The following is a 27,437-nucleotide window of genomic DNA, read 5'->3' as shown; positions in this document are numbered from 1 at the left end:
AATGAATGGTATAATCTAACAGTCTTCTCCAGAGAAGTGCCGTTAGTAATACAATCAGAATTTTTCTCATTCAAAATCAACAGCTGCTGCTGGTTTTCATCTAACAATCAGCAATTTCCATAAAATTACTTCAATTCACAAGCTCTGTAACTTGATCTGAATTCACCCATCCCAAATTACAGTGATTACTTAAAAGTAACTTAAAAGACAAAATTGCTACCTTAGAATGTATTCTAAGCCTCAGAAGAACAAAGTTACTCACCTGAAATAGTAATGCTTTGAATTAGCCAATATTTCTGTATGTCCATACCTCCTGAACTCTCACAGCCAGTAGAGTATGGATTAAAAGAAAAAAAACAGGAACATCCCAGGTAACCTTTTGTTTGAGAAGCTGCAAGATATTATTCACAGATGGAGATTACCTACTGAGAAGAAAACACAGATGAGTTTTCTTCCTGGTGAATCATGGAATCATAGAATGGCTTGGGTGGGAAGCAACCTTGAAGTTCCAACTCCTAGTGAAAAGCAGCTAACCACATTGGAAAAAATTATGAGCCCTGTGACTGATACTAAAATTAAGAAAAGATACAATTGTGGTATCACCTGTGACAAGACACAGCACTGCAGAAAGGCAAGATAAAATTCACAGTGTTGACAAATGGATTTAAAGTACCTGTCTCTGGAGAAAACACCTCTGTGTTAACTGACTCATTTCTGAGGCAAGCTGGAAGAGCTCGGCTTCCTCCTGGATACAAATCGTCAGCTACAACCTCTGCTGCTTCTTACCTCCAAAAAGCAAGATGCTTCACTAAATGAAGCAGCAGGAATTTTAGCAAGCAGAACACAGACTGTGTGCTGAGGAGATCTGGTTCTATTTCTGACTACATCACAGGACTGCCCAAAGCTTGCTGTATGAATGCCAGTAAACTGTATTACAATCTGTCCTGTGATTTCACAGTCAGTTACATCAGATAATTCTCTGTAGTTCACGTGCTTCTAAGGAATATAAAATTTTCAAATACAATTACTGTAATATTGAGAGGATGAACTGGATACCAGATCCACGGGGTTAAAATGTTAACATTAGAAAATGAAGTGTAAGCTGGATCTTACAGTTTTCGTAATACATTTGGTGAGTTAACTTGACAAGGGAGCAAAGGAAGGTCAGTAGTTAACTGTCTTTGATCTGACTATCCTACTCGCATTGTTTCTCATAAACCACAAGGACTGAGGGAGATCCTTTAACATTCTGTGGCTGGACTAATAAGTGAGGAATTGTGAGAGACCAGCTCTCCGACGGAAGACTTTCAATTGAAATGCGGCAAGCTCTTTCCTTTCAAAGCAACTTCTTTCTGCTCTTAAAAACAGTTCCCAGTGACAGACCGTATGATTTTGCTGTGCAGCTTATAACGAGTGGCAGTGTTATGAAAGTTGTTACTGAAGTCAGTATTCACACCGCCTATTTCTGCGTGTCAGGTCTCAGTGCAGATGTTTACATGAAAAATGTTAACTAGTAAAAACATAGCAAGATATCAGCAATATAATCCAAGAAGGTTAATGCTTAAGATGAAAAAAGTAAGATCCTAACTCCATTGTATTGACGAAAGTAACTTCATAACAGAAATACTGTGCTGTGGAAGGGGAATGAACAATACTCCTATGAAAAGCTGGAAAGGCTGTGCTGCATGATACACTATTTACCATTTTAAGATTCTTCCTTCTATCCGTTCTGACCCTGCTGAAGATGTGAGACAGCATCCTCAGAAGACAACCCATGGGATCTGCAGGATGGAAGTGCCTGGTATCTTGTAACTGTCTTGCTTTCCACAGGAATGAAGGGGGGGTGAAGAGGATGTGAGGATGGCGTAATGTGCGTTCACTGAACACCTGTAAAATACTTTCATTACTGATTTGGAGGAAAAAGAAAAAAAAAAAAAGGAAACCCAGCTAATTATTGACTTGCAGGGATAATAGACCTAGAGTCATATATGAAGAGGTTTAAAATAAGCATATTCCATTTATCACAATGACAGTACTTCTGTAGACAGAGAACTATTGAATTTTCATTTTGTTCCACTATTCTGCTTTCGCTATGGAGTTTTCCACTTTTTAGTATTGATTATACAATGATTAAAAGTGAACAAGCTGCAGATGACTCTGGTGCCTACACTTTGAAAAGTCTGGCTGGTTTAAAATGCTGTGACGTGTCAGCTGTATTAAAAGATTCTGAGATGAATTTTTGTTCCTTTCTTTTTTTGTTCCAAACATACAGTGAATTTAATTTCACTGAAAGAACAATGCTCATTTAGACTCCCACGTGAATGCTACAGACCTGCAGGAATTTCCCTACGGAATTTACTTAAAATGGTCCTAGAGATTAGTCCTGATGTACAACTCAAAAACAGGGGCCTTGGTTAGCAACCAATATTCACTAGAAAAGCATTCAGAACATTTAACAGACAGTCAGACGTTACATTTAATAAACTGAAATTTCCAATAGATTAAGGGGATTTCATTATTTGACAGCCTACGTACAAGGTTAGAACTCCTTATAATCAGTAAAATTATCTGTAAATTATCATTTTAAGGGCACTAGGATTTAAATGAAAGTCTTAGCTAATACTTTTGTATCTTTTCTTTGGCTCACAAATACACTAAAATACCATAAACATTATTTGGAACTTCAATAATATATAAATAGGATACATTACAAATGGAAGAAAATACAAGACAACTCTTCAGCATGGTAAATCTCTGCATATAAATAAGCAAATATTTTGTATACCTACAATTCAACGATTACCTTGCTGTAAAACTATTACATTTAAATCCTTTTACACAAAGTCATTTAACAATAATATACACAATCTACACAAATTAACCTCTAAAAATACAGCAATAATATACCTGTTACAATGACTCTGCTACTATTATCCCCGATGTGACACTAAAGGGGAAATACAACTATTTTACTCCAAGGTGCTGTTGGAGATTGCTGTTTCGTATGTGACAGAAGCACCAACAACAAGATTCAGTACTGTTACACATTTTCTTTAGCTCCTAAGATTCTACTTTTTTGAAATGTTTCTATGTGTCTATTTACCTGGCAGGAAAACCTGTAGCACATTATCCACATCATTAGTTGCTGAAGGAAAAGTTAATTTTCTTAAAGTGGAAAACATGCTGAGGCTTGGATCTAAGTTCATAACCTCTTTATATATTTATATATATATATGTATATATATATATAATTATAGATATATATTTATACTGTACATATATACTGTGCAGAGTTCACTTAATTCTCTATTTTCACACTTACTAATTTCCTGCTGACAAAAAACAAGACCAATCTAAGAGTCAACAGTACTTCAACTCCAAGATAATGCATTTTCCCTCAGTACAGTGATCTAGCAATACACATATATTTCAGTAGCCTATAAGGTTTTGTCGCTGCTTAAGGACGTCTTAGGAGATTGAAACTTACAGAAAGAGAATTTCCTTAAAACATGTTCTGCAGAGCTGGGTTAAAAAAATAACCAGTACTGGAAAACAGTGAATTAGAGAAATGAATAACTCGTCCACTGTACTACAGCTCCTGCCCCAATCTCTCTATTTCCTCAATGAGGAAGTCTATGTCAGACTTAGTTGCTGCTGGGTTTGAGATGACCATTCGGAAGAAGTTGACCTTATCGCCCTGAGGCTGATATCCAACCATGGTAGTACCCGACTCCATCATCAGGGCTTTGATTTTCGGTGCCACCTTTAGAATTGAAAATAGAGGGAGGGGAGGAGGGACACAAAGAGAGAGACAGAGAGAGAAAAAGAGATTCTGAGAATTGTTGTTTTTTCTTTGAATATCGCAAGCTGTCTAAATGTAGGGAAAACAAAGAGGCATGAAATGGACAGTTTCGAAAAGCAATGTAAGATCTGTAAGAGAAAGCTGGAAAGCTTCAGGGATTGGGTATTTGAAGTAGAATTGACAATTATAGTATTAATCTTTTAAGAAATCTTTTTGATTAAGAGACTAGCAGCATCCTCATATATTCGGAACATAATATTCTAATATATCTAATGTACATAATTTGTATGTCCTGATTAATTATCATTACTCTTACATCCTGAGCATTTGAGAGAGAAGTACTGAATGTGCACAGTTCTACTACAGCCTTTGGATAAAAGAGATACGTGTGATTGTGAGGTCAAGAAATGTTGGGGACGAGAGAGTATTTCTTTTGTTGTTGTTTTGTTTTTGGAAAGCTCATTCCAGAATCAACTTTATGAGGGCCATGGATGCTTTTCAAGAAAACGTGCTTATTCTCACAGTCAACTTGCTAAAGGGACAAGGTAGGAACAGCAGAAGTTTCTCAAGCAGATCTGTGATGTAAGGAATATTTTCTGCTAGCATAAGCTGTGGAAACCTTCCAGCAGTTTTGCGGTACTGTGCATTTGCCTCTGTTACACTTCCTCACTTTAATTTATAAGAAATACTGTTCCAGCAGTCTTAATATGCAGTATTAGGTGAGCCCAGCCATGCCAATACACTTTTGGAACCACAGGAGCAATAGGGAACAAACAGACAAACAAAGCCTGATTGTGTTCTGTATTTTGCTTCACAGGAAAAACGTGACTTCAACCCCAGCTCGAGATAAATATCAAAGCCATAACAAGATATGGCAGAATGTTGGTCCTAGCACCTAGAACTTGAGAACGCAGACACGTATTATTTTCAATGAAAAGAATACTTTGGGCTGAAATAGCAGACTATACTTTTGCATTTAGCATAAGCCTCGTACCTTGTGCAGCTTTTCTCGTCTCTCATCACAGTCTGGCATACCTCTGAGACTTGGTGGAATATACCAAAAACATACATTCGTGTGCTCCGGCTGCAAAAAGAACCAAACACATACAGAGTAAAGAAATACAGGTCAATCATGTACTTTAAGGGATGATATACTTTAGCACAGATCTGAAAGCCAAAAAAAAAAAAAAGAATTGCAGAACTAAGCCTTTGCATCTGCCCTATGAGATTTCTTATACATTGTCCCATCTTAGCATGTTAATGCCACCTGGCAAATGCCTTCTACCTTCATGCAGTGTTACAGGGAACTGCTTTCAAGGCTCCCTACACGGGTAACTCTATTTTCCTTTTCATAGTCAATGAAGAGACAAGATATTTATGTTATTCTATCAAAGACTTCATACAGTGACACTAGTAACGCAAGATATTGCAAAAACAGCAGATTTGCAGTGAAATACATGGTGGCACCTGGAATCTCAGCATAAATAGATGGCATTAATGTAGCTTCATGCTTTACATTCATAAATTGCAAAACACATAAATTTGGCCCATGCACACTGGTTAGGCGAAAGTAAACTTACCTCTCCTTCAAAGACCATCTCAAATTCTTCTCTGTTTTTTATTTTAGTATAGAGGTATTCTGCCAGTTCCAGGCATTTGTTGATCTGATTTTCAAATCCCACTGTACCCTATTTTAAAAAGAAAGTTAGTATTAATCACAAAGTACTTTTTCCTCCTCAGATGTAATCGTCTTTTCGGAGACATTTCACTCTAAAATGGCTTCAGACATACAACATTTAGTAGAATTATTTCTAGCAATTTAGAAGTCAAGTCAACCAGTTGCATCAGAAGCAGCTAAATGGGTCACAAACCGTAATCACCATTGGGTTCTGTTCTGTTCCTAAGAGCATTTATGATGCTTACAGGAAAGACTTTTGATATGTTTAATATAGCATCTTTAGTTCTCTTCAGTTTCTAAAAACTGAAACATTAAGCCTTGTTTTCCCAGATCTTGCTGAAAGACTGCAGACATGGAAGGGAATTCCAACGGAAAGAGTAAGATTTGGGAAGTAATCTATTTCATTTAAACAGTTTGCGAGAACTCTGTGTTTTAAAAAGCCAGCAAATAAAAGCTTGTCTGCTTAAAGTCATTTGCCTACCTACTGGTCTTTTGTAGCAGCTGATCTTCTGAAAGATCATAATAATCTCTTTGAAAAGATGAGTGCTGATAATAAATGAAATAGGAAAACCAAAACTTTTAAAAAGTACACTTCTGCATATGAATGAAAAACTAAAAATAATAGGAGCACACTGTTACTCATTACCGTACTGCAGGACCATTCCTGAACAACACTGATCTAGTGACTTAGAACTTGCCATTTTCAGCCAAATGAACTGGTGGTTAACATTGTTCTATTAGCTGAACGGCTCTTTTCTGACCACGTATCTGTGTGTTTAGAGGTTGTGTTTACACGAGTATTAAGAAAGCCTTCCATTGCATTAAATGTATAAATTAAATAAATAACTTCTGATGTTTTAAGTGGGCTTTTATGATTTACCTTTGCCTTCCACATCAACCAGAATTTGAAAATGTCCACATGTCGACCACACTGTATTGCCTTATCTCCGGTGTCATAGGATACGTCATATTGTTTGTCTTGCTGGAAAAGATATCCTGCACACATTTGATTGCAGCCTTGAAGTATACCCTGTAATGAAAAACACGTACATACATGAAGCATGTTGCATATGTGCACGTTAATGATACCTAAAGTTGTATATCAAATATATACAGAAGAATTGCTCTGTAAGTGGACAAATTATGAAAAACGGACCTTGTCTTGTAAACCTGAGATACAGACAAGATTTCATGAACTCAGGTGTTTTCCTCAGAACTTCCTCAAATGCATTTGGATTCTTAATTTCCATCACTAACTTAGTTCATTTCGTACCATAAGGCTGTGCTTTTAAGACCCAAATATTTGATGTATTAAATTACATAGTAGGTGACAGTTGCATCCTCTCAGGGCTGCATAAAGCTACAAGAAATGTAGAGAAAAAAAAAAATTGAAGTCTCCAACTTCATGTTTTGTCCAATTTACTGACACCTAACACTAATAGTGATTATAAACACTAATTATCAAACCTGGATGGTTTTTGCTTAGCAAGCAAGGAGAAGGGGTGCATCACAATCGCTGCTTTTAAAATGATGGCCTATAAGCCAATAGAAACTTCTAAATTATGGGTAAGAGTCTACACAGAAAACACAAAGGAGAAAACTCCTATATGTTAAGCAGAAATTTTTAAAATACCGTGCAAGATTTAAAAAAAAAAAAAAAAAAAAAGCTTTTTTAATTAAGCGGCTTAGACTGCGACCAATCACTCAGATCACTGCTGTACATCCCGTATACCAGGGGAATGAAGAGGCAGGTGCAAGTATACAAGCATAGCTGTAGTGCAGTTAGAATATGCAAAGATCCAACAGCTGAGGATCTGACCCGTATTGCTTACAACATTGACAAAAATAAATAAATAAATAAATAAAACATAAAGGAATAGCGATTTCCTAAGTACAGTATAAACCCAAATGATTGTGCACTATTCTTTTGAAAAGCAAAATTTGATAGTTACAACTTTTTTAACTTTTTAATTACTAAATATAAAGCCAACCTTCTCCCGGACCAGAATGGCAGAACACTGCAGCAATACTCCCATCATTTTGTGTGGATTCCAAGTGACTGAATTAGCTCTGAAAATAATAACATACACATTCAGATTGGTCTGAAAAAAAGAAATTCAATCTGGAGTTTGCCTTAGTTATCTGCTTTGAGCTGGAAACATAGTTTTTAACCAGCTGACTTTACTATGGAGATTATTACTGCCTCAGGTCTGTGTCTCCTTTCCCAGCTGTATTGTCCAGTAAAGGGGATTTTCGTGTTGACTTCAAATATCAGACTGCTGATCAGTTTGTATTATTATTTATAACAGGTAATTAGTGTCAGACTGCATTGATTAACTGAAACAGCAACTTTGTCCCCCCCAGAATCCCACTTTAGAAACAGTACTAACAAAACTAACAAAAACAGTATGGACTGTGTGATGGGACAAAGAACTAAGGAAACAATCTGGAGCACTAGAAAAGTATAGTTATTTGCTGAACAGTTGGTGGAAATGTAAAAGTAAAGGAAAATTCACTTTGAATGCTTATCTGGTTTTCCAGCTAGAGCCAAAAGTGGCCTTTTCTGTGCTATCTTGCTAAGCCCATGGACCATTAAAAGGCTATAAAACTTTATAATCCTACCATTCTGTGTGTAAAGGTTAAGACTCCTTAAGCGTACATGCAAGTGGATGCACAAGATCATCTAATTTAATTGCCAAGATAAGACATTCTATATTTTTAATATATCAATCTAGACAGTTTAATGTTGATGCTAAAATAAATGTACCAACATAATATGTCCACTGACCTCCTCACCCCAAGCTATTAATTACCAAATATCCCTTGATTCACTGCATGTTCCAGAGAAGGAAACCACGTAAAGATATTTAACAGACTACACATGTGTTCATGCAATCATAGAACTATGGAATATCCCAAGTTGGAAGGGACCCATAAGGATCATCATGTCCAATTCCTGATTCCACACAGGACTACACAAAAAAACCAGACTATATTTCTAAAAGCTTTGTCTAGATGCTTCTTGAACACCAGAAAGCACGGTGCCACATTTCCTTGGGGAGGCTGTTCCAGTGATTGAAGCTCCACTTGGTGAAGAACCTTTTCCTGATACCCAGCCTGAACTGCCTGTAACAACTTATTGAAACATTGTTGAATGAAATTTCAAAGTGATCTCCCCCACTCCTACCCACTGCTCCCAGAAAACAAGCACAGCCACAGTTCCTGTTTCAGGCAACATGACAATTCATTCACTCTAATATGAAGACCACATATTCCATAAAGATTCCAGATAGAAATCCAACCTCCATCTGCACTAGGCTGGATAGAAGCATATCTCAGGCAAAAGAATAATGTGGCATAGTGTGGCATCTGCAGGGTATACCCTCCTTCTAGAGCTTTCTTAGGCAGTGTGGACCAGCAGGTTAAATAGGTGTGCCAATTAAACTAGCGTAGGTAAAATAAATTGTTTTTACAATACCAATTTCATATTAAGATATGTTGTCTGTGACTAGCAAATTGGATTTTGCATACTGCTCTGCTGATTCAGAGCTGCTATAACATCCTATACTGTGCCAGAATTGCCCATATGTTTCTCCTACCAGTCCTGCCACACATCATTCTTTCTTACAGTACGAGATGCCCACCACTGGGAAAGTCTATTTAATGAAGGACTTCATCCACTGCTCTCATTTATGCCTTTAGAAATTGTCCACATTTGGCACAGTTGTCTCAAGGAAGGAATTTGGTAATTATTAAAGAGGATGTGGTAGAGCTTGTTTCAGATCTTCTTTTTACTTTCCTGGAAGCTGATATTTGCAGTGATGGGGGAAGATCTTATGAGGAAGATCTTATGATTCTGGTTCTTCATTGCTGTTCTGACTTTTCTTCAGATGAGCAGCAGTTTATGACAGAACAGTTTCAGGAGAAATCTGGAGACAATTTTTATAATCCCTTAAAAACTATGCCAAGAACACTCTCCTCTCCATTTTTTTGCCAAGTGATATCCTTGCATTCCTTTGAATCTCTTGGAAACTTGACTTTCTCTGATGTATATATACACCTTACTGTTGTCTTGTACAGAATTGTTTGTTATACTTCTAGTTAATTTAATATTTAAATTCTTTATTCACAAATTCATGAAAAGATGAATTTGCTGGAAATGTCATGTACTTCACTAAGTTAAATAACAGGATTACTAACAAACTGTGCAGTACCTTTCTATTCCATTCAGTTTATGACGATGCTTTCGGGACATCAAGAGTCCACCTCCCCAAGCAGCCTGGAAGAAATGAGAATAAAAGAGAAGATTTGTCATTCTGAAAAGTCTAACACATTTTAACTTACTCAGGATAATAAATATTTTGTTTCAAGACAAAATATGTAAACCTAAATCCTCCATTGCCTGACTAATAGCACGTCAGTCAATTACTTACATCTACATGGAGCCAGAGGTTGTATTTTTCACATATATCTGCAATCTCCTGTATTGGATCAAAGGCTCCGTAAACTGTTGTGCCCGCAGTTGCATTTACGAAGAGAGGAATGTATCCCTACAATGCAAATAACAGGATTATTTACAGAACACAGCCTCTTTCAGGAAAAACAAAAAGTGAAAATCACGATTTTGAATTAGATGAAACAAATGTGAACTGCAACTCTCTGGAGTATGCAAGGGTAAAGAAGTTAAGAAATCAAGAACAATCTTGGTAGCATTAACTTTGGTGGTTTTATATAAAACAGTTAGATTTCTCCTTGCAAGGAATAACAATGAATGCTTCAAAATCAAGCTTACTGGCTACAGTTACTGACCCTGCACTCTCACACTTGGAAGCTAAGGGAATTTTTAGGATTATCATTCAACAGAATTTTTGATGGTTTGAACAAACATCAAAGTTTGGCAAAAAAAGTTTTAATTTCTCATTTTAGCATTTTTTCATGTATTTCCAAAGATAAAGTTATTTTTAAAAGTCGTAAAATACAGATGTGAGACAATATATAAACAAAACAAAAAAAAAGAAAAAACATTATTTAATATTTTATGTAGATTATGAATGTATTTATGTAAATAGAAACCATTGCAAGATAATTCCCTAAACAATACAGAAATAGATAATCTGAAAAATACTATTACAAGATTATGTTGTTATAATGTATTTATTTAATGCTACCCCTCAGCCTTCCAAGGAAAAAGCAGCACATTTTATTAAGCCAAACATTTAAGCACTATTTAAAAAAAAAGACAAACAAAAATTACAAACCTTTTGTTTTGCTTCCAAAATTTTTGCTTCCAAATCAGCTGGTATTATTTTGCCTCTGTAATTATTGTAAAAACAAAGACCAAGAAAATTGAAGATTGTATATAGAAATACTAGCTACAGTTGAAATAACTTAATAGCATTTTCTCAACAGGTGATTAGCAACTCGACACACTGTATTGAACCAGACCTTAAGTATACCAAAACAAATTTAACAGATGAACACATTTAATATATCAAAACATTAGCATCCATCTTACCTTTCATTGCACTTTATCAAAATTACATTGTCTGTTCCAAATCCAAGTGCAGCTCCAGCTTTCTTTATTGAGTAGTGACTCTGCAGGAAAGCACGTGCATATGGAGGGGTCATTTAATAACAAAATGTACATCAATAAATTAACAGTTAGAAGTGTAATCTCACATGTTCTGAGGTAAAGAGAACCAGTTTAGGGACTGCAGCCATGCCTTTGGTTTTAACTTCAGGGAAATATTTATAGCGTGCGGCCATTATGCTGTACATGTTGGAGATGGCTCCTCCTGTGAATGAATAAACAAATGAATACTAAAATAGTGATAAGAAAAAATGAATATTATACCAGACACTTTGGCATTATCAGGGAAAGTGACAGCGAACTATGAAAAGTAAATCTCTGAAAAGCGAGGCATCTGTCTAAGTAGCATAAGAGCAGATGCTCTAGAAAGTTATACCAATAGCCTCATCTATCAGCTCTTTCAATTGCTACTATTTTGTAACACTTTCCTAAAATTATCAGTTTTCATTGTACTGCTTTTGCAGGACAGCTTCCTGTTAGTAAGAAAAATGGGAAGTTATCAAATTCTCCTGAGGCTAAAGTCATGTACAGTATAGATTTATCCCATCTCATCTGTAAATACAGAACCAGATGCCTAAAAGATAGGTTTCTCCAACTAAGATAGTAATCCTAAGCTACCTTCATAGTGAGTTTAAAGAAAGAGGTACTTTCAGGCTGATTCAACTAGTATATTTTGATACATCTGAGGAGTGTGAACACATTGTGAAAAACATTTTTTTCTCTTTCTCTTATTCTACAAAAAGCCCAGTCCAGATATCTTAGCTGTACAATGCAGATGTCAAAATTTAGTAAGAAGAATATCATCCATAAAGTTTAGGAGAATTTATTTCACTACTATTTCATTACCAACCAGAACATTGGCAAAAATTTTCTCATACATGGGACAAGAAATCAAGCAAGAGAGCTTTCCTAGATTTTATGCAGCCTGTTCCAAAAGGAGGTAATATTTGTCCTTTGTTCTCTGAAACAGGATGGTCTTCTCCTCATCAACAAACCCAGATACCTGGAGTACTGTTGGATGCCCATTATCCAGACATGGACCTGGGGCTTTCACGTGTTTTCCGATTCTTATCTATAACTGCTGATTGCTTTTATACCACCGTAACAGGAAGACAACTGTGGCCTGTTCTTCAGAACCACACTTTGGGAAGCCAGCTGGTTTTCTGAAAGTTACACGTAGTCTCTTTTTCTCAATAGCAGGACATGGTTCTGGAGGTTAGCAGCCCAAGAAATAAGGCACAACAAAGGGTGTTTAAATGCCTAACCATGTTCCAGAATTTGTAACCAAGCTTTAAAAATGTTACCAGTGTTCTATGTAGCCAAGATAGACATACTCGAAAATAAAATCTCTTTTTTCTTCTTTGTGGGATGCTTGAACAATGCATATACTTCATGTAGGAAATTCCTATTTCTAAAACTCTGACATTTTGTTTGGTCTTGCAGATATTTCACACAGAAAGTGGACATTCAGACAAAGCTTATGGTTATTTTAACTTCTGAAATTTTAGTCAAACCTCCAAACACAAGAGAAAAACTCACCAGGTGAGAATATTCCATCACCATCTTTATTCGACCATCCAACAATCTCTCTCATCTTTCGAAGTGTTATTTGTTCCATGAGGACAAAAACAGGGGCAATTTCATATGTAAACCTGTATGGGTAAAGCAAACAAAACAAACAAAATTAAATACAGATTCAAAAAACACAATCAATTGCTTCAGATTCTAAAAATTTTTCTCTAACTCAAGGATCTGATATCGCAAACCTTATGCAAGCAAATATGCTCGGAAAAAAAATATGTGATATACTGGTCTATAAAGACCTGCAATACCAATAACTTCTCTATTACAACCAACATGAGACCTAATATTCTCTATCACAGAGCTTCTGACTGCTATGTTGCCGCACATTCGTCTCCCAAAGTGACAATTCTTTATTAAAACAGTGAACTCCAATGAGCTAACCACAGTCATAATTAGAACTATTGAGCTAGGGCTCCAAAGTCTAAATACAATTAATTATGTGGATTTATTCTGTTGATGATCTCCAAGGACAACTTATTTCTACAATACCATGTGATCAATAACTGTCAAGAGTAATTATAAATGATGATTTTCTAATTACCAATTACAAATACAAGACAGCAGTCAACGGTTGTATCCATTTACTGAAGGCAAAAAGGAGTGCATAGCCTGGTGTGCCATGATGTCACTGACAGATCTGCCAATGGAAAGTGACAGCCATACAACCATTTCTTGAGAGGAAACTACATGGATAAATTGCTACTGCTGTAAATAAGCTGAGTGTTGGGTATGCCAAGGAAAATAAATAAGATAGATAGATAGATAGATAGACAGATAGACAGATAGATAGATAGATAGATAGATAGATAGATAGATAGATAGAGATGTGGGGGGAGGGGAGGAAGGAGGGAGGGAAAGAACGTAGGAGCAGAAAGAAACTAAGCATTCCAGCTGTGATTTTAAACAGAATCTTTAGGAGGGTGACACCCTGACACTTTGAAACTGCGTGATCATTTTTGTTTTCAATGTAAATAATTTCACCACAATTTACATGTTGTTTCTTTAATACTAAAATGACACTGAGAATTATTATGGCAGACCCTAGGGGCACAAGTTATTCCTGAAAGCATATATTTCACTTATGTCTACATTGTTTAGTTTAAAATATTAAAGTTCATATCTTTGCTGACAGCTGTCACTGCTATTTTGAGAAGCAAAAAATGCGATTTCTTTTGGTTTTATCATGATCAGAACTGTCAGAGACAGACAGCTGAATACCAATCTGGAATTTGGGTGCTACCAATGATTACAGAGATATAATGTTAACAAACCAGTTGATGCATGAAACCTTCTCAGTATAAAAAACACCACAGTTCATTTTGTTCTGTGTTTTTTCAAAGAAAACCCTTTTCTGAGGCACATTCCAATCTCTACTTAGACAGGATGCCCTCCTGAAGCCAACAGGAGCTCAGCAGTGTACTGTGTAGCCTATATACGAGACAAACTGAAGTCGAAGTGATTTTCTCCATCAGTTTAAATGCATTTTGAATTTTATCTGGAAACCTGGCACGTTCACCTGTATGTGCTTCCTGAAAGACTTCAGTGTTTATACAAGAAGCGCACAATATTAAGCAAGATCTTTGTTTATAAAATACTGAGACATTACATGGGAAATTGAAAATGTACCAAAACCCAAGTAAAATAGAGTCTATTGATTTTATTGTGCAATTATTTTCTGAGTCCCTGAAGTCTGACAAAGAAATTAAAAAACCACAGTGGATGGTTGTAAGTAATAGGGCAGTGTAGTTGTGTTAGAAGATGGCTACAATTTCAAAAGTCATGTCTTGCTCAAGGTCAGTACAAATCATTGCCTGTTTTAAACTTGAACGATTTTGAAAATTTCTGTAAATCCCAGAACATGTATTTCACACCCAATCTCCTGATTAAACATACTGATTTCATTTTTGGTATACAGTTACAGATATTTCCATAAATTAACACTAGTCACGAGCCCTAGGTCTTCACTAACAAAAGAAACAAATGGGTTTATGTTAGGAGTGGCCAGTGCTAATTCTTCACTCACCTAGGGGCAGATGCATTTTTATCAGGACAAATATAAAGCATTGTATATCATTCTTATATGTTACATCTTCATAAGCAGTGATGCATAATACTATAAATATAATTCTCTCATCTTAGCTACTGGGGCATAAAGGGAACTTCCAGATCATACTATTGCTCTCCAGCCTCCAAGTGACAGATCCCCAGAGCTGACTGAATAGTGGCATCACCTGAGGATTCCAGCAAAGTCCTGTGCTCAGTGGTTGAGCTACAAAAAACACACTGGTATGTTATTTCCAAGTCGATGTGGGGAGCTTATTACATTTAATTTAATCGATTGTCTTCACAGTGCCATTTAAGGAATGTTTGCTAATGACAATATAATATTTCTTAAGAGAATGCAGATGTTTCTGTTACTCAAAATTCTCTTGAGGAAAAAAAAGAATAATAATCTATTCCTCTAAGTGTACAGTAGTATTTTAGGTCTCTTTGCAGGTGGAAAAGAAAGATGACAAATGGAGGACATTCACTACTGCAACTCAACGTTACTGTTGCATTACATGGTTGTGTAACTGCAAGGTGAAAGCCGCTCCTAGATAAAGGTCAGAAGCTGCTCTTCTGTGCTGGAACGCTGCTCAAAACAAGTGGTATGCTCCCCAGAGCTCAAAGAGCTGCTCCAGCCACTGTTAATAACCTTGTCAGCACTCTGAACTCGTATTTTACAAACACTTTGCTTCAACCATACTTGCAATTACTGCGTTACTCTAAGGCACATCATGTTGACCTTGGTTGGCTGAAAAAAAAAGAAGAGCAATATGCCACTTTCCATTTGGCAAACCTCATGTAAATAAATAGATGCAAATGCTTGCAGAATATTATTTGCAGGATATGTTCATGTAAATGGATCAGAAGTTAGCTTTGCAGAGCTAGCTATTCAAGAACTTACTGTTAAAATGAAAATAAGAAAGACAAAAGCAACTTCATTAAACAGTTGCTTTTCAGAACTGAATAAACGTGACGTTCTTAATAATGATGGCAACATTTCCTAAGGTTATCACAGCCTGCCACAGAGCTGAATTCTGATATCCCTTATCATGTTTGCGCAATTTCATTTATTACAAAAGGAGAGTTAAGCTGGGATAACTCGGTCAGTCGAACGGAGCAAGGCCTGCAAAATGATGCTCTGAAGCTTGTTTTTTTTTGTCACAGAGGAACAATATTTAAGCAATTTCAGATATGCAATCAGAAACATTTTAGCTTTTACTCATGGCACTGAGAAAAGAGCACCCTGCAATCCTTGCTTTACTATTAAAATGTACACTGGTGTTGTTTGCTTTGCTTTCCCAAACAGCTTTTACACTGAGTCCTTTGTAATACATTATATGTATTGCAACAACACTAGTTGAAAAGATGATAATTGTAAAGGACAGGTTGGTTTTTGCTGGAGCACCTTATACTGTTTTCCTTAGTACTAATGCCACAGAACAGGCACAGCTTGCAATCTACATAGAACTGCTAATAACCAGCTGCACTTAACGGAGCACCTGCTTGTGGATGGACCTGAGGAAAAAAGCTCACGTTCAGACCTGCAGCTACATTTCTTGCATTCTGCCAATAAGCAGCAAGGTACCTGGACTAGAGGCAGCTTTACTGTTAAAACACACCCAAAGAAGAGCTAAAGGGGAAGGCACATTTTGGAATATATAGAAATCAACACAAAAAAACTGTCAGGAAGTTTTCTTTGCACATTATGCTCTTTACTGCAAAAATTCAGTACAATACCATGCACTTACTTTCATTAACTCATTAAATTGATTAATTTGCATTAATTTCATTAACTAAGCTTTCAATAATATCAAGGTAAAGAAAATCTAGGTAGTTTTCCCACAGATTCTAAATGTAACTTAGTTTTTAATGCTTTATTTATTCATGTACTGCTTTTACAAACCTTAGTCTGAGCAATTCCCTCCCTATCACCACATTAACTTTCAGTGATATGTTTTAATCCTTTCGAGGACACCCATAAGCAGCACAGGGACAGGTGGTGGCCCAATTCTGATACATCTGAAGCCAAGAGGAGGACAAGCAATTGTTTTACATAGTTTGTGTTCCACTGATACTAATATGGAATTACCCAGTCTAGAGACAAACAATTAAAAAATATATCTGGAAAAGATCAGTAAGAGTGATCTGAGAGATGAGGATTATTTAATGTTGTTCAGTAAGGATCAGATCATTATTTTTATATTAGAATTGGCATATTTAACTAACCGTGTGCACTGGGATATTTGGGTTTATCGGGGGTTACAGTCTATATGACTATTTGCTCTGCATTACAGTCAGGGGAGACACTTCTAATGGACACAAAGCAATCGGCATTGGAGTGCACGTCTGTCGCGACAGGCGATAGCCAGCTAAGCACCACCCTAGCGCGGCAGCTTACATGTTGGTGTTAGCGGTAGATGTCAGCCACTCCCCCGCCAGGCCGATCATGTCCAGGCCCGTGGACAGCTGATTGAAGAAGCGCGGGTGACCTGCAAGGGAACGAGAGCAGCTTAGAGCGGCTCTGTCAGCTCCGCAGCGCCGAGCTTATGCCGTCTGCCACAAATCGCAGCACTCGCGACACAGCCGACGGCGCTTCCTAAACAACTGCATAAATGTAAGAGCGTTAGCATCACGTTAATGGACGTTTCTATCACGAGAGCCCCTCAGCGCTCACCGGCATTGCTCGCCGTCGCCGCCACGCGCGATTCGGGGCGCTATGCCAGGAGCCACCCCGTCATCTCCCACCGCCATCCGAGGGAGCCGTGCCCGGACCGCGGCTCCGGGAGGGGCACGGCACCGACGTGCCAGCGGGGAGCTGACGGGACGGCAGCGGGGCTCCGTGCTCAGCGCAGTGCCAGCGCACGGACACCGCGTCAGGACCCGGATGGATAGGCGGCTCCCGGGAATGGGCTGTACTCCGCGGGGTTCCCGTACTGATGGTTCCTGGGATTTCATTCTCTTTTGCATTAAACGTCTGATGAACATAAAGAAGAAAAACTGCAAATTCAGTGTCATTTATGCTCTCATTTACCTAATGATATTGCTCCCCGGAGGTACAGACAGCTCGCATTTCATTAAGTGAAGGAGATTACGTCTTAAAAACGTGTTTCTGGGCTCTGCTAAAAGCGCCGGGGCCTGCATTGGGGACAGCGGGACGGCACAGACCCTGCAGGACCACTTGCATTGTCCGGGGCGGCCCCACTGAAGAGTCCCGCGGGATAGAGAGCAGCCTCGGAGCGCCGGCCGTGTGTGTGACCCTACCCGGTACTGTGCGGGAACCCACCTGTCCGCACCCCGTACTTGAGCGTGTCCCGGCAGTCCACCAGAATCTGCTCCAGGGACTCGGGGTTGTCTGATAGCTCCAGGTTGAAGCCCTCCATGCCTTCCAGCAGCTGGTGCGGGTGGTGGAAGTCTAGCACTTTGGTGGATCTGTCAAACGTCTTCCTCACGTAGTTGAGGAGTATGTCCACGACCTCCAGCAGGAACTGCATGGTCTGCTCCTCGCCATTCTTAGCGGGTAGCAAATCTGCGGGCAAAGCAGCCGTCAGCTCCGGCTTAGGGAGCGAGAGGCGGAAGTGAAGAGCCCCCGGCCGCCCACAGCCATCTCGGCTCTTGGGAGCCGCGGCCCCGGCTCAGCGCTGCCGGAGGGGACGGAGGCACGGAGGAGCCTTGGCTACCTGGGACTGCTGGGTCCACGGGAAAGAGCGGCATTGCAACGCTACTGGCTGCTCGCCTCCCAGAAGCACTCAAATCCCAACTACAACAACAACCCCTTCCCCACCCTCCCGATCTCCGGTCCTATGCTAGCAGCCACAGGCCGTTTACTGCTGATCTACTGAAGGGGAAATTAATTAAATACGAAATTGCGCTCCTCCTGCGAGCTGCCTCTGGAGTGACCCTGGAGGAACAGCTGGAGCTGAGCTGAAGACGATCGAAAGTACAGCAAATTGCATTTCAAAAAACTTTTAAGCACAGCCAGCGCGGCTTTCAGCGAACACAAGCACGGCTTCCTCCGAAGCTCCCCAGTGAGCAGCAGCCCGGGCTGAGGCTGGCAAGGGAGCATGGAGCTGCAGAAGCACTTACCTCGGGCATACAGGTTGGAGAAGTCTGTCTCGGTGCGGCGGAACCGGGCTTCCCGCTCGCTGTTCTCGCACGCCAGCAGGTTCTTGGAGGACTGCCGCTCCTTCAGGGAGCCCACGATCCGTCCTTTGTCTTCCAGGCTGTTGGTCCTCTGCAGGAACCCTACATCGTTATTGCAAGGTGCACAGGTCAGGGTTTTCTCGCTTCCCAACATGTTTCGGAATACCTACAGCAGCTCTCTAGATAACAGTTCAAAGCAGCGTTTGCTCTGGATCTGACTAATGAGGTCAGGAATAAGAGTATTTATGGGGCTTATTTGCCTCCAGGAGGAGAGCTCAAAATGCCATCAACTGCAAAAACCCAGCCATGCAAAAAACAAATTTTTGTCACTTAGTGCAGTGGTACATTCTTATTAAGTCGATCAGACAGATTCCACTTCAGTAATCAGCCACTGGAAGAGAGTTCAGGATGAGTCAATGCTGTTTCAGCCTGCAGGCGAAGTTTATGGACCTAACAGACAGGGGCAATGATGTATGATGAAAATCAGGGCCACTTTGCTTCTCGTGGTGCTCACACGCACAAAAGGCACGGGAGTGGGGCGGCCGTTCTGCGTCCTCCTCCTCGGTGCCCTAAGGGCAGCGGCAGCACCCACCGAGCCCCCTCCCCGCTCACAGAGGGAAAGGTGCCCGCGGCAGAACGAGCCCCAAAGCTTTTGCCATTGCCCTAGTCCTTCCCAGGGGCTCTGCTCCCACCGGCGCTTAGGACCTGGGCTCACTGCGATACCAGAGTACGGCCAACAGCCGCTTTTCAGGGTTTGTTCCGCTGAATTAGATGATGCCTGACAAAACATCCGTGGCGCTGCCCTTTCCTTTGCCAACGAAGGCAGTGGATTCCGACTTCCCGGCGGTACGGGGTGCCTGGGGCAGGCGGCAGCAGAGCCAGGCTGAACCGCAGTGCTCGAGGCGGCCATTGCGTTCTCTGCGGTTTTGTTTTGATTGAGGAACAGCTGAGCCCGACTCCCCCCCGTGCTGGGGGCTGATCGGCAAAAATGAACACTTCGGGGAGAGGAAAACCATCGCTGGAACTTCGTTCCTCCGCGGCCCCCTGCGCCGCTTCTCCTGGCCGCGTGCCCCGAGCTCCTCACAGTTCGGGACCGACGGGCTCTATTTGTACGTAACTGCGTTGGTACCACCACTAACGGTCCTCGCAGTGAGTCAGGGGCTCCCACTCGTTGGGCGGACGGCTAACACTGAAGCTGGTGCAGTTCAGCCTGAATTCCGGAGCTCCCATCTTTCCCCAGAGCCGTGGCCTCGCTTCTCTGTACTTTCCTGCCCATTCTTCTTCTCGGCTCCGCGAGAGGCGGGTGCCGCTGGGCCGGGCTCTGGGCGTTGCTGAAGGCTCTAGCTGAGGATGTTCACATTGCTGGTGCTGCCCGGGCCGCAGGGAAGTGCGGCAGCCTTGGCTCGTGGGTTCCTTCCATGCCCGACCGGGTCGCGCCTGTGTCCCGCTTGGAAAGAAAACCACACAGAGATCCAGAGTGAAGCAGAGCACGGCCTGCTGGCAGGGCATGAAGAGGCCGAACGTGTGCAAGTAGAGGGCGGGCTGTGAGGGAGCTCCTCGGGCCCGGAGCGATCGCGGATCTGCGTGACCCCACATCGGGACTCGTCAGGAGACGGCATGGGAGCCCTCTGGCAGGGACGGCCCCGCGTCTCCCCGCTCACGCTGAGCCCCGGCTCTCCACAGGCAGCGTGAATCCCGAGTGCTCCGGGCACGAGCCGAGCTCCCAGCGTGCGCTGCTAGCGGCCATCAGCCGGTACCGAGCAGCTGCCGACGCACCTGAGCGGGTTTTCTTACGCTGTGTGTTTCCACCGATCCTAAGCAAATGGTTGCAGAATCGGCCCCAGCTGCGCTGCTAATTGCAGGAGCCGTGCACGCGGCTCCGGACGCAGGGAGAAAACTGCCCGCACTTCACAAGAGGTGACAGTCTCTGAAACCTCTTTAAAATACTATTATTATTATTTTTGTTTTATAGTGGCTCCCTTCAGACAGTGGCTTTCAGGCAGGTAAGGGGCTCATCCTGACGCCGGTCCGTTGTTAGAGGGGAAACGGCAGGTAAATCTCTGGTATGTAATTACCGGGAATGTCAGGCACCAATACACGAGCCACCCTTTGTTCAGAACCCGCGCTCCCTGTGAGCTGAGCCTTATTTCAAGTTCGCATTCTCAAAGCGAATCGATTTCTGCGTGACACAAAAAGGAACGAACCCGAGGCGCTGCTTTGCCACAGCTCTGTGACGGCTCAGCATTTAGTGTCGGAACAGTGTCTTGCGAAAGGCATGGACGAGGAGATAGCGGTTGTAACAGTTTGACGTTGCCTTGTTTAGCACGTGTGATTAGGGGTTGGCAGCCTTAGCTCTGTGCTCCATGTATTTCCCGAAGGCAGCATTCCCGTCCGTTCCGCGGAGCTGGCACATCCCGGGCTGAAGGCTCAGCAGAGCACAAAGACTAGTTGCGATCGAACCCCCCTATTCCGAGCCCCATGGGCATGGGATATTTGTCTCGCCAAACACAAAGAAAAAAGCCAGAAAAGGGAAACAAACAAAGAAAAACAACAACAAAAAATCAAAAACAAAAACAAAAGCAGAACAAACCCGACAGCATCCGTGCTGGCTTTGATTTCCCTTCAGAAAGCCAGCACTACACGCTCCTGCCGTTCTCCGACCCCAAGCGGTGCTGGGGCGTGTCATTTCCAGTGTATCTGAACCTGCACCCACATAGAGGGAGCTGTGCTGTCCCCCCATAACCCCGCTCCGGCGGCGCGCAGCGGGCCCAGCGGGGCGTTACTGCATCAGCGCTGCTCGCCAGGCTAAATTAAAACGATGATGAGAAGCCCATCGCCGCAGCAGCGAAGGGGAACGCTCCATTACACCCGGCCCAGGGCTATTTATAGAGCCAAGCGGCTGTCGGTAATATGCCTCCGGGTGCCGATGGGATCACTAATACGTCTCAGGTCACGCACTTGCACCCTCGTCCTTTTTCAGTCCAAACTTCCATGTAACGAAACGTGTAGCGAGTGAGCTTCGGCTCGGGGGGGGAGGGCAAGGAGCTCAAGTATGTCATTGCTTGGGCAAAACGTCCATTTCTCCCCCCCGCCAACCAACGCAGAGGCAGTAGGAGAATGGGAAATCCGGTCCATATTCGCAGGGCACAGCGGAACGATTCTTGCCATCATAAATGAAAATCAGCCTGTTTGTCTCCGAAAGCGAAAGCGCCGCTGTGAAATCCGGAGCAGGACGACAGCTCGTTATCTGCAAATGAATCTCCTGCTCTAACATCGCGATCTGATTGTGCATTTGTTTCCCTTTCTGCGTTCCATGTGCCTGCGCGCTGACTGGCTGCCAGCGCTATCTTACCAGCGCAGCCCGCTGACGGATTGCTCTTTAATAAGGCTCTCCTTAATCTTTTTTTTCCCCAGGAGATCCCTATTTTCTACTCCGATAAGGCTGAACAATTTCAGACGGAGAGGCGGCCAAGTCCCCACTCGCCTCCCGTTGGGCCCCGCTCCCCGCACCCCGGAGGCCGCAGGAGGGGCGGAGGGGCAGCGGCCGTCCCACCCGCGCCCGGGCATCTGGGAGCGCACCCGGGGCACAGCGTGGAGCTGCGAAAGCCCGCCAGGGGGAGCCTGAGGCCGGTGCGTCCGGTGCTGGGGCGGAGGGGTTCGTGCCCCGACGAAGCGCGGTCGGAGAGGCGTGCCGGAGCTCGGAGTGGGGCGTCCCGCGGGAGGACTTACCGCATATCTTCAGGCCGATCTTCCTGGTGCATCCATGCGCCACGCCGCACCACGAGTCGTAGGCTGCAAGAGAGGGCAGAGGCATTGCTTGGCGCGGCGGGACCTCGGTGGGACCGCGGCCGTGCCCTGCGCTTCCCCATCTCTTTCTTTCCCCGACCCGCCGTTTCGGTGGGCAGCTGGGACTCCTCCTCCCCGCGGCGACAGCGCCGGGAAGAGAGAGAACGGCACCTGGGGCCGGAGCATCCCATCATGTACTGGCGGGGCTCCAGGGAAGTGGCAGCTTAAAATAAAGTGGCGTGAAATGGGGTTACAGACGAGTTCAGGAATTAATTGGGTGAATAATACTATTCGTCTGGATGAAAGGACGTGGCTGCTGAGCCGGGGCCGCGCTGTGGGCCGCCGGCAGTCGCACCGGGGACGCTCCGTCCCTGCCCTACCCGACACCCATTGCCCGCGACGGTTCAACCGGGCTGCACGGCCCTAAGTGCCCCAGGAAACGCCAGGCGACGTGGAGTCCCACGGCTCCTGCGTGGTGCATCGCGGCCGGCCCGACGGGAACGAATTCTTCCCTGGTAATGCGAAACGCGCCCCGGCCATGCACCGCCGAGACAGTGAGAGGAGGGTGGCGGGGCTCCCATCACGGACCCGGACTGAGGTGAAAGGAGAGCCCGCTTCGGCCCATGCACAGCCGAGCCGCGGAGACCAGCTTCCACGCCGGCGGCGGAGCAGTGGGACTGTCGCTGGGACGAGGTAGAGGAGTACGGACCCGCCGCTCCACGCCCGATCCCGCACAGCCTCCACGGGCTGTTGGACGGCCGCAGACATGGCGAACCAGAGAGGGAGGGAAGAGAGCGGTCCGGAGCCTGGCTCAGGGCTCGGTGAGCAGCGGGGAGCGCTGCCGGACGCGGCAGAGGGACCCTCCCGGCGGGGTCGGGCGGTGCGGTTCTTGCACTGCCCCTCTGTGTAGCCCTTTACCCCGGTGGAGGCAGCCTTAGCGCTCTCCCCCTCCCCCCGACCGCGGGACAATGACAGCCATGGCTCATCGCCCCGACAGCCCTTCCAGGGTAAAAACAGATCCCTCTCCGCTGTGCCGCTCAACCTTTCGTTTCTTCCTGCCGCCCGCTCTTTGTCTCTGGCTCTTTATAGCACCGAGCCGTTCGTTTGTTTCAGTATTTTGGCAGCCAGCAGTCAGCTGATCCCACATCCACCTGCAGCAGCCTTCGCTTCCCACTCGCACCTCAATAACCCAAAGAGAATTCAGTGCAATTAGGGATACAAGGCTTTGAAAAGCTGCAATTAGCATCCCAATTTCGCTTGATTATAGGCTTCAGCGAGGGTTGAGAGGAAGCGCTAGCATTAGCATTTATAAAATGTGCAGGGGAAGAACCCGCTTTGAGCCACCGCTGTAACTTCGCCCCTCCACAGATTCGTTTTCCCCCCGCCCCAACAACATCCCCATTTTTCGGCCGCCCGCGGTTCAGCTCAGCGCCCATATCCGTCAGACGTGGCCGCAAGGCAGTTAGAGAAGGGCTGCGGGGGTCTCTCACCGCCTCACAGACCCCGCTGCCTCTGGGAGGCGGTTCCTTTGTGTGAGCACCTCTCGCACCTTGTTTGGCGGCGCGGAACGGGTGGCACTGATCGATCGTTTCGTTTGGAAACGGGGCTTCCCGACCCTGAGCGGAGAGAGCCTCCGAAACGCTTTAAACGAGGAAAATAATAAAACCTACTTGTGGGTCGTAAATTGGCTGGGGCGGGGTCCGGAGCATCGTTGGAGGACGAAGGAGCGGAGGAAGCCATCCCTTCAGAACAGCCCCAGTGCCCGGAGTTCGGCTTTCCTTCGATATTCCTCCGAAGGAGAGCGGGCAGCGAGGAATTTACTGGAAGGAAGGAAGGAAGGAAAGGATAGAAGGCGCGTTTAGAAGCCCGCTCTTCTGGCGGACCGCGCGGGGGGGCGTGGATGCCGGCGGGTGGGAGGCGGCTGCCCCCGGATAGCAGGACAGGTCCCAGGACAGGTCGGGCTCCCGGGCCGAGTGGGGCTGCCGGGCGCGGAGGCGGCCGCTCCGGGGGGGGTCAAACAGGGAAGATGCCTCGAGAGGCTGAAGAGCAGCCGTGTCCCCTCTCTGGATGCCGAGGCGCTACCCTTGCGCCGGAACGACGGGTTTAGCGACCGTGAAGTCTATCGCAATTATATCGGTGGCCGCTGAGCAAGGCGATGAGGTGACTCGCCTCAAATGGAAGCCAATATGGGGAGCGGGCTTCGAAATGACCGGCCCCGATGACGACTTACAATCCCAATCGGAACCCATCACCGTGCCTTATCAGCCGATCCCCGAAACACACGCCAGGCTGAGCGTCCTACCGCTAAACCCCCGCCACAACAAAGGTGCATTTTTGCCCAAGCCCAACGACACACGTCATGCATGTATGCGTTTGCACACACGTTTCAGCAAATCAGGGGCAAGGCACGCTCCAGCACGGCCCGTTTGCCATGCAAGCTGCCGGCTCTGATGTTACGAGGCGGCCGGAGGAAGCAGACCGGCCCTGATCCCACCAGATGTGCTCCTTCCTCCACCCTCCGGCACCCGGGTGTCGGCAGAGAACGGCCGGGTCAGGGCCCCGCTCGTCCTTTCATCGCCGTAGTTACCTGCGATTTATTTTATTCCCCTTGCAAAGAAAATGAAGGTCGCGGTAACGAACGAGAGCTTTCTTTGTTAGCTGCTGGTTTCACGTCGGTAGCTAACGGTTCGTTGCCATTGTTGGGCGGATTTACGTCCCCAATTAAACGCAACGCATCGATAATTTCAATGATAAACAGGTATTTCGCTTTTTTAAGATGAAAAAGAAAACGATCATAAGAAGAAGCGATTCCTCAGACAATGCCTGGAAGCGAAGTAACAGGTTAACGCGATGTCTAAGGCGCTGGCTGTCTCCAAATACCCGTTATCTCTGTGCAGCTACGACAGCGATCAAAACCAAATTTAGGAGAAACAAAAGCTCTGGATCCTGAAAGCTGTTCTCAAAGCTTTGTAAATAGGACGCCGATGAGCGGAGACTTACCGAGGGGCGAGCGGACCGCCGTGCTACCGGAGCCCAGGCAGCAGCGCGACTCCAACCGGGAGCGACTCGCCGCTTATAAACTCCGCCAGAAACGACGTCGGAATACCAATCGCGAGGCGGAATTTAATGCGAGCTGACCTTTTTTTTTTTTTTTTTTTTTTTTTTTTTTTTCTTTTTCCAGAAGTACTCGGATTTGCTTTTTTAAAAGCGTGAATCGCCGGCTGAGCTACTTCGACGCAGGCATGAGTCACAGAGCTGCCGCCGCCCCCTCCGCGCGGCTCCGCACGGGGCTGAGGCGGAGACTGGAGGGGGCGGCCCCGCTTCACCCCGCAGCGCAGGCCCCCGGTCTGAGCCGGCCCCCCACGCAGCGCTCGCCGCCTGGCAAGTCCCGGTGCCAGCGGCGCTTCCCGCTTTCCATAGACAGCGCCGGCTCGCCCCAACGTCTCAGGGCGTGCCGCCGGACACAGCGGCGTGGAGGCGAGGCGGCCGGGCTCACCTCCGGCCCCAGGCTCCGGTCCGCCCCGCGGCCCGCTTCACCGCCTCTTTCCCTCCGCCAGAGGGTGGCAGAGGCACGGGCACCACGGTTCCTTGGTGCCTTCCTGGCGGCACGGGAACATCTGGATCTCAGTGACTCTCCCAGTGCTACCGCTGGATTACCGCTTTACACCTGCCATCCTTTTGCTAAAACGCAGAACATTTGTTTTTGCACCTCCGACAGTCCTAAATCCACGTTTTCCCACTCCACACCCCAAGCAATGCTTTGCTGACACATCACGGCAGTGAATGTGGTGCTAGGCACCGACGTGTTGTGGTAACTACGCAGACGCCCAAAGCGATCTCTGCTCGCAGAGATGACACGTAAGGGGCTGGAAAGAATACACAATGAGACGGGAGGAGGGAAGCAGGCAGGTGGGGTTGGAGGATTCAGCCACTTGCAGAGTGCAGGGCAACGGGGAGGTGTTCTTCCTGAGGGGCTTGAGGTGAAGGGCAGAAACTTCAACTCTTCCATGGAAAGGAGAGCGACAGACTGAGGCGTTATGCAGCCAAGGCGACTGTTTTGCCTAGCAGACCTACTGTCTAGGAAGTGGACACAGAGGACAAACAACGAGAGCACTCGAGTCAGCTTTCAGACGCACCGAGGTGCTGACCGTCTGGGATGACGTGACCTTCTGCCATCTATTCCAGGGGATGGTGTTTAAAGGTGGTTTCAGACAAGCGGGAAAAGCGTTTGCACGACGTGGAGCGTGAGAAATACAATTGTAGCTCACTGTCGCTACAAATGGAAATGGACATTCACAGGAAATCGTGGCAGGATGGCAGAGTAAGGAATCAACGAAAGATCACACAGAGACCTCAGAAGCCATCCATCACTGAAAGGTGACACCCCCCCCGCACCGTGCCCTGGAGCAAACACCGGGCTTCAGCCCCAAGGGGAAGCCGCCGGGTCACGAAGCTCCGTCGCCGCAGCACCTCGGAGCTGCAAGGTTCGGCACCACGGACAGCGCCCCTCGCGCCCCGCGTCTCCCGAGCGATTCCGAACGAACGCGAGCGATTCCGAACGGCCCCGAGGGAGGCGGGGAAGGCAGAGCTCCGCGCGGCTCCGTGCGCTGCTAGCCCCCCACCGCCGGCCGGGCAGAGCGCTGTGGGGAGCGAAGCAGACGGGGCTTGGCGCCGCCTCCGAGGCCCTCCAGGTGGCGCTGTATCTCAAGGCCAGGCCCAGCAGGCCGGGAGGCGGCAGGCAGCTGTCGGCGTTCCGTGCCCCCGCCAGAGACCGAGCCCCAAAGCCATCCTATGCGCACAGCACCCCATGT

At 45.1% G+C, this 27,437-nt stretch overlaps 1 protein-coding gene across 1 annotated transcript; it reads right to left on the bottom strand.

The window, feature by feature from the left end:
• Nucleotides 1-156: 156 nt before the first annotated feature.
• GAD1 (glutamate decarboxylase 1) lies at nucleotides 157-25,875 on the bottom strand. Its single transcript, XM_052675808.1, has 17 exons — nucleotides 25,627-25,875; nucleotides 24,297-24,446; nucleotides 22,570-22,632; nucleotides 18,784-18,942; nucleotides 17,984-18,226; nucleotides 17,099-17,189; nucleotides 12,610-12,722; nucleotides 11,160-11,275; nucleotides 10,996-11,075; nucleotides 10,739-10,793; nucleotides 9,914-10,030; nucleotides 9,695-9,759; nucleotides 7,472-7,550; nucleotides 6,361-6,510; nucleotides 5,383-5,490; nucleotides 4,797-4,886; nucleotides 157-3,763 (listed from the first exon to the last, which is right to left on the bottom strand). Exons 2-17 carry the CDS (start codon nucleotides 24,364-24,366, stop codon nucleotides 3,590-3,592), a joined length of 1,773 nt encoding a protein of 590 aa, XP_052531768.1. The 5' UTR covers nucleotides 24,367-24,446; nucleotides 25,627-25,875; the 3' UTR covers nucleotides 157-3,589.
• Nucleotides 25,876-27,437: the final 1,562 nt, after the last annotated feature.

The sequence above is a fragment of the Tympanuchus pallidicinctus genome, unplaced genomic scaffold (assembly GCF_026119805.1).
Source record: "Tympanuchus pallidicinctus isolate F22 unplaced genomic scaffold, pur_lepc_1.0 scaffold15, whole genome shotgun sequence".
Taxonomy (NCBI): Eukaryota; Metazoa; Chordata; class Aves; order Galliformes; family Phasianidae; genus Tympanuchus; species Tympanuchus pallidicinctus.
Note: the sequence above shows the minus strand (reverse complement) of the source record. Positions and strands in the feature narration are given on the sequence as shown.

Excerpts from the sequence above, each read along its gene's own strand:
- GAD1 (XM_052675808.1), bottom strand. The coding sequence starts at position 24,366 with ATGGCTTCCTCCGCTCCTTCGTCCTCCAACGATGCTCCGGACCCCGCC. Across the intron at positions 22,633-24,296 it reads AGCCAATTTACGACCCACAA|CCTACGACTCGTGGTGCGGC; the intron begins GTAGGTTTTATT and ends CCTCTCTTGCAG. Across the intron at positions 6,511-7,471 it reads CCATTCTGGTCCGGGAGAAG|GGTATACTTCAAGGCTGCAA; the intron begins GTTGGCTTTATA and ends TTTTCATTACAG.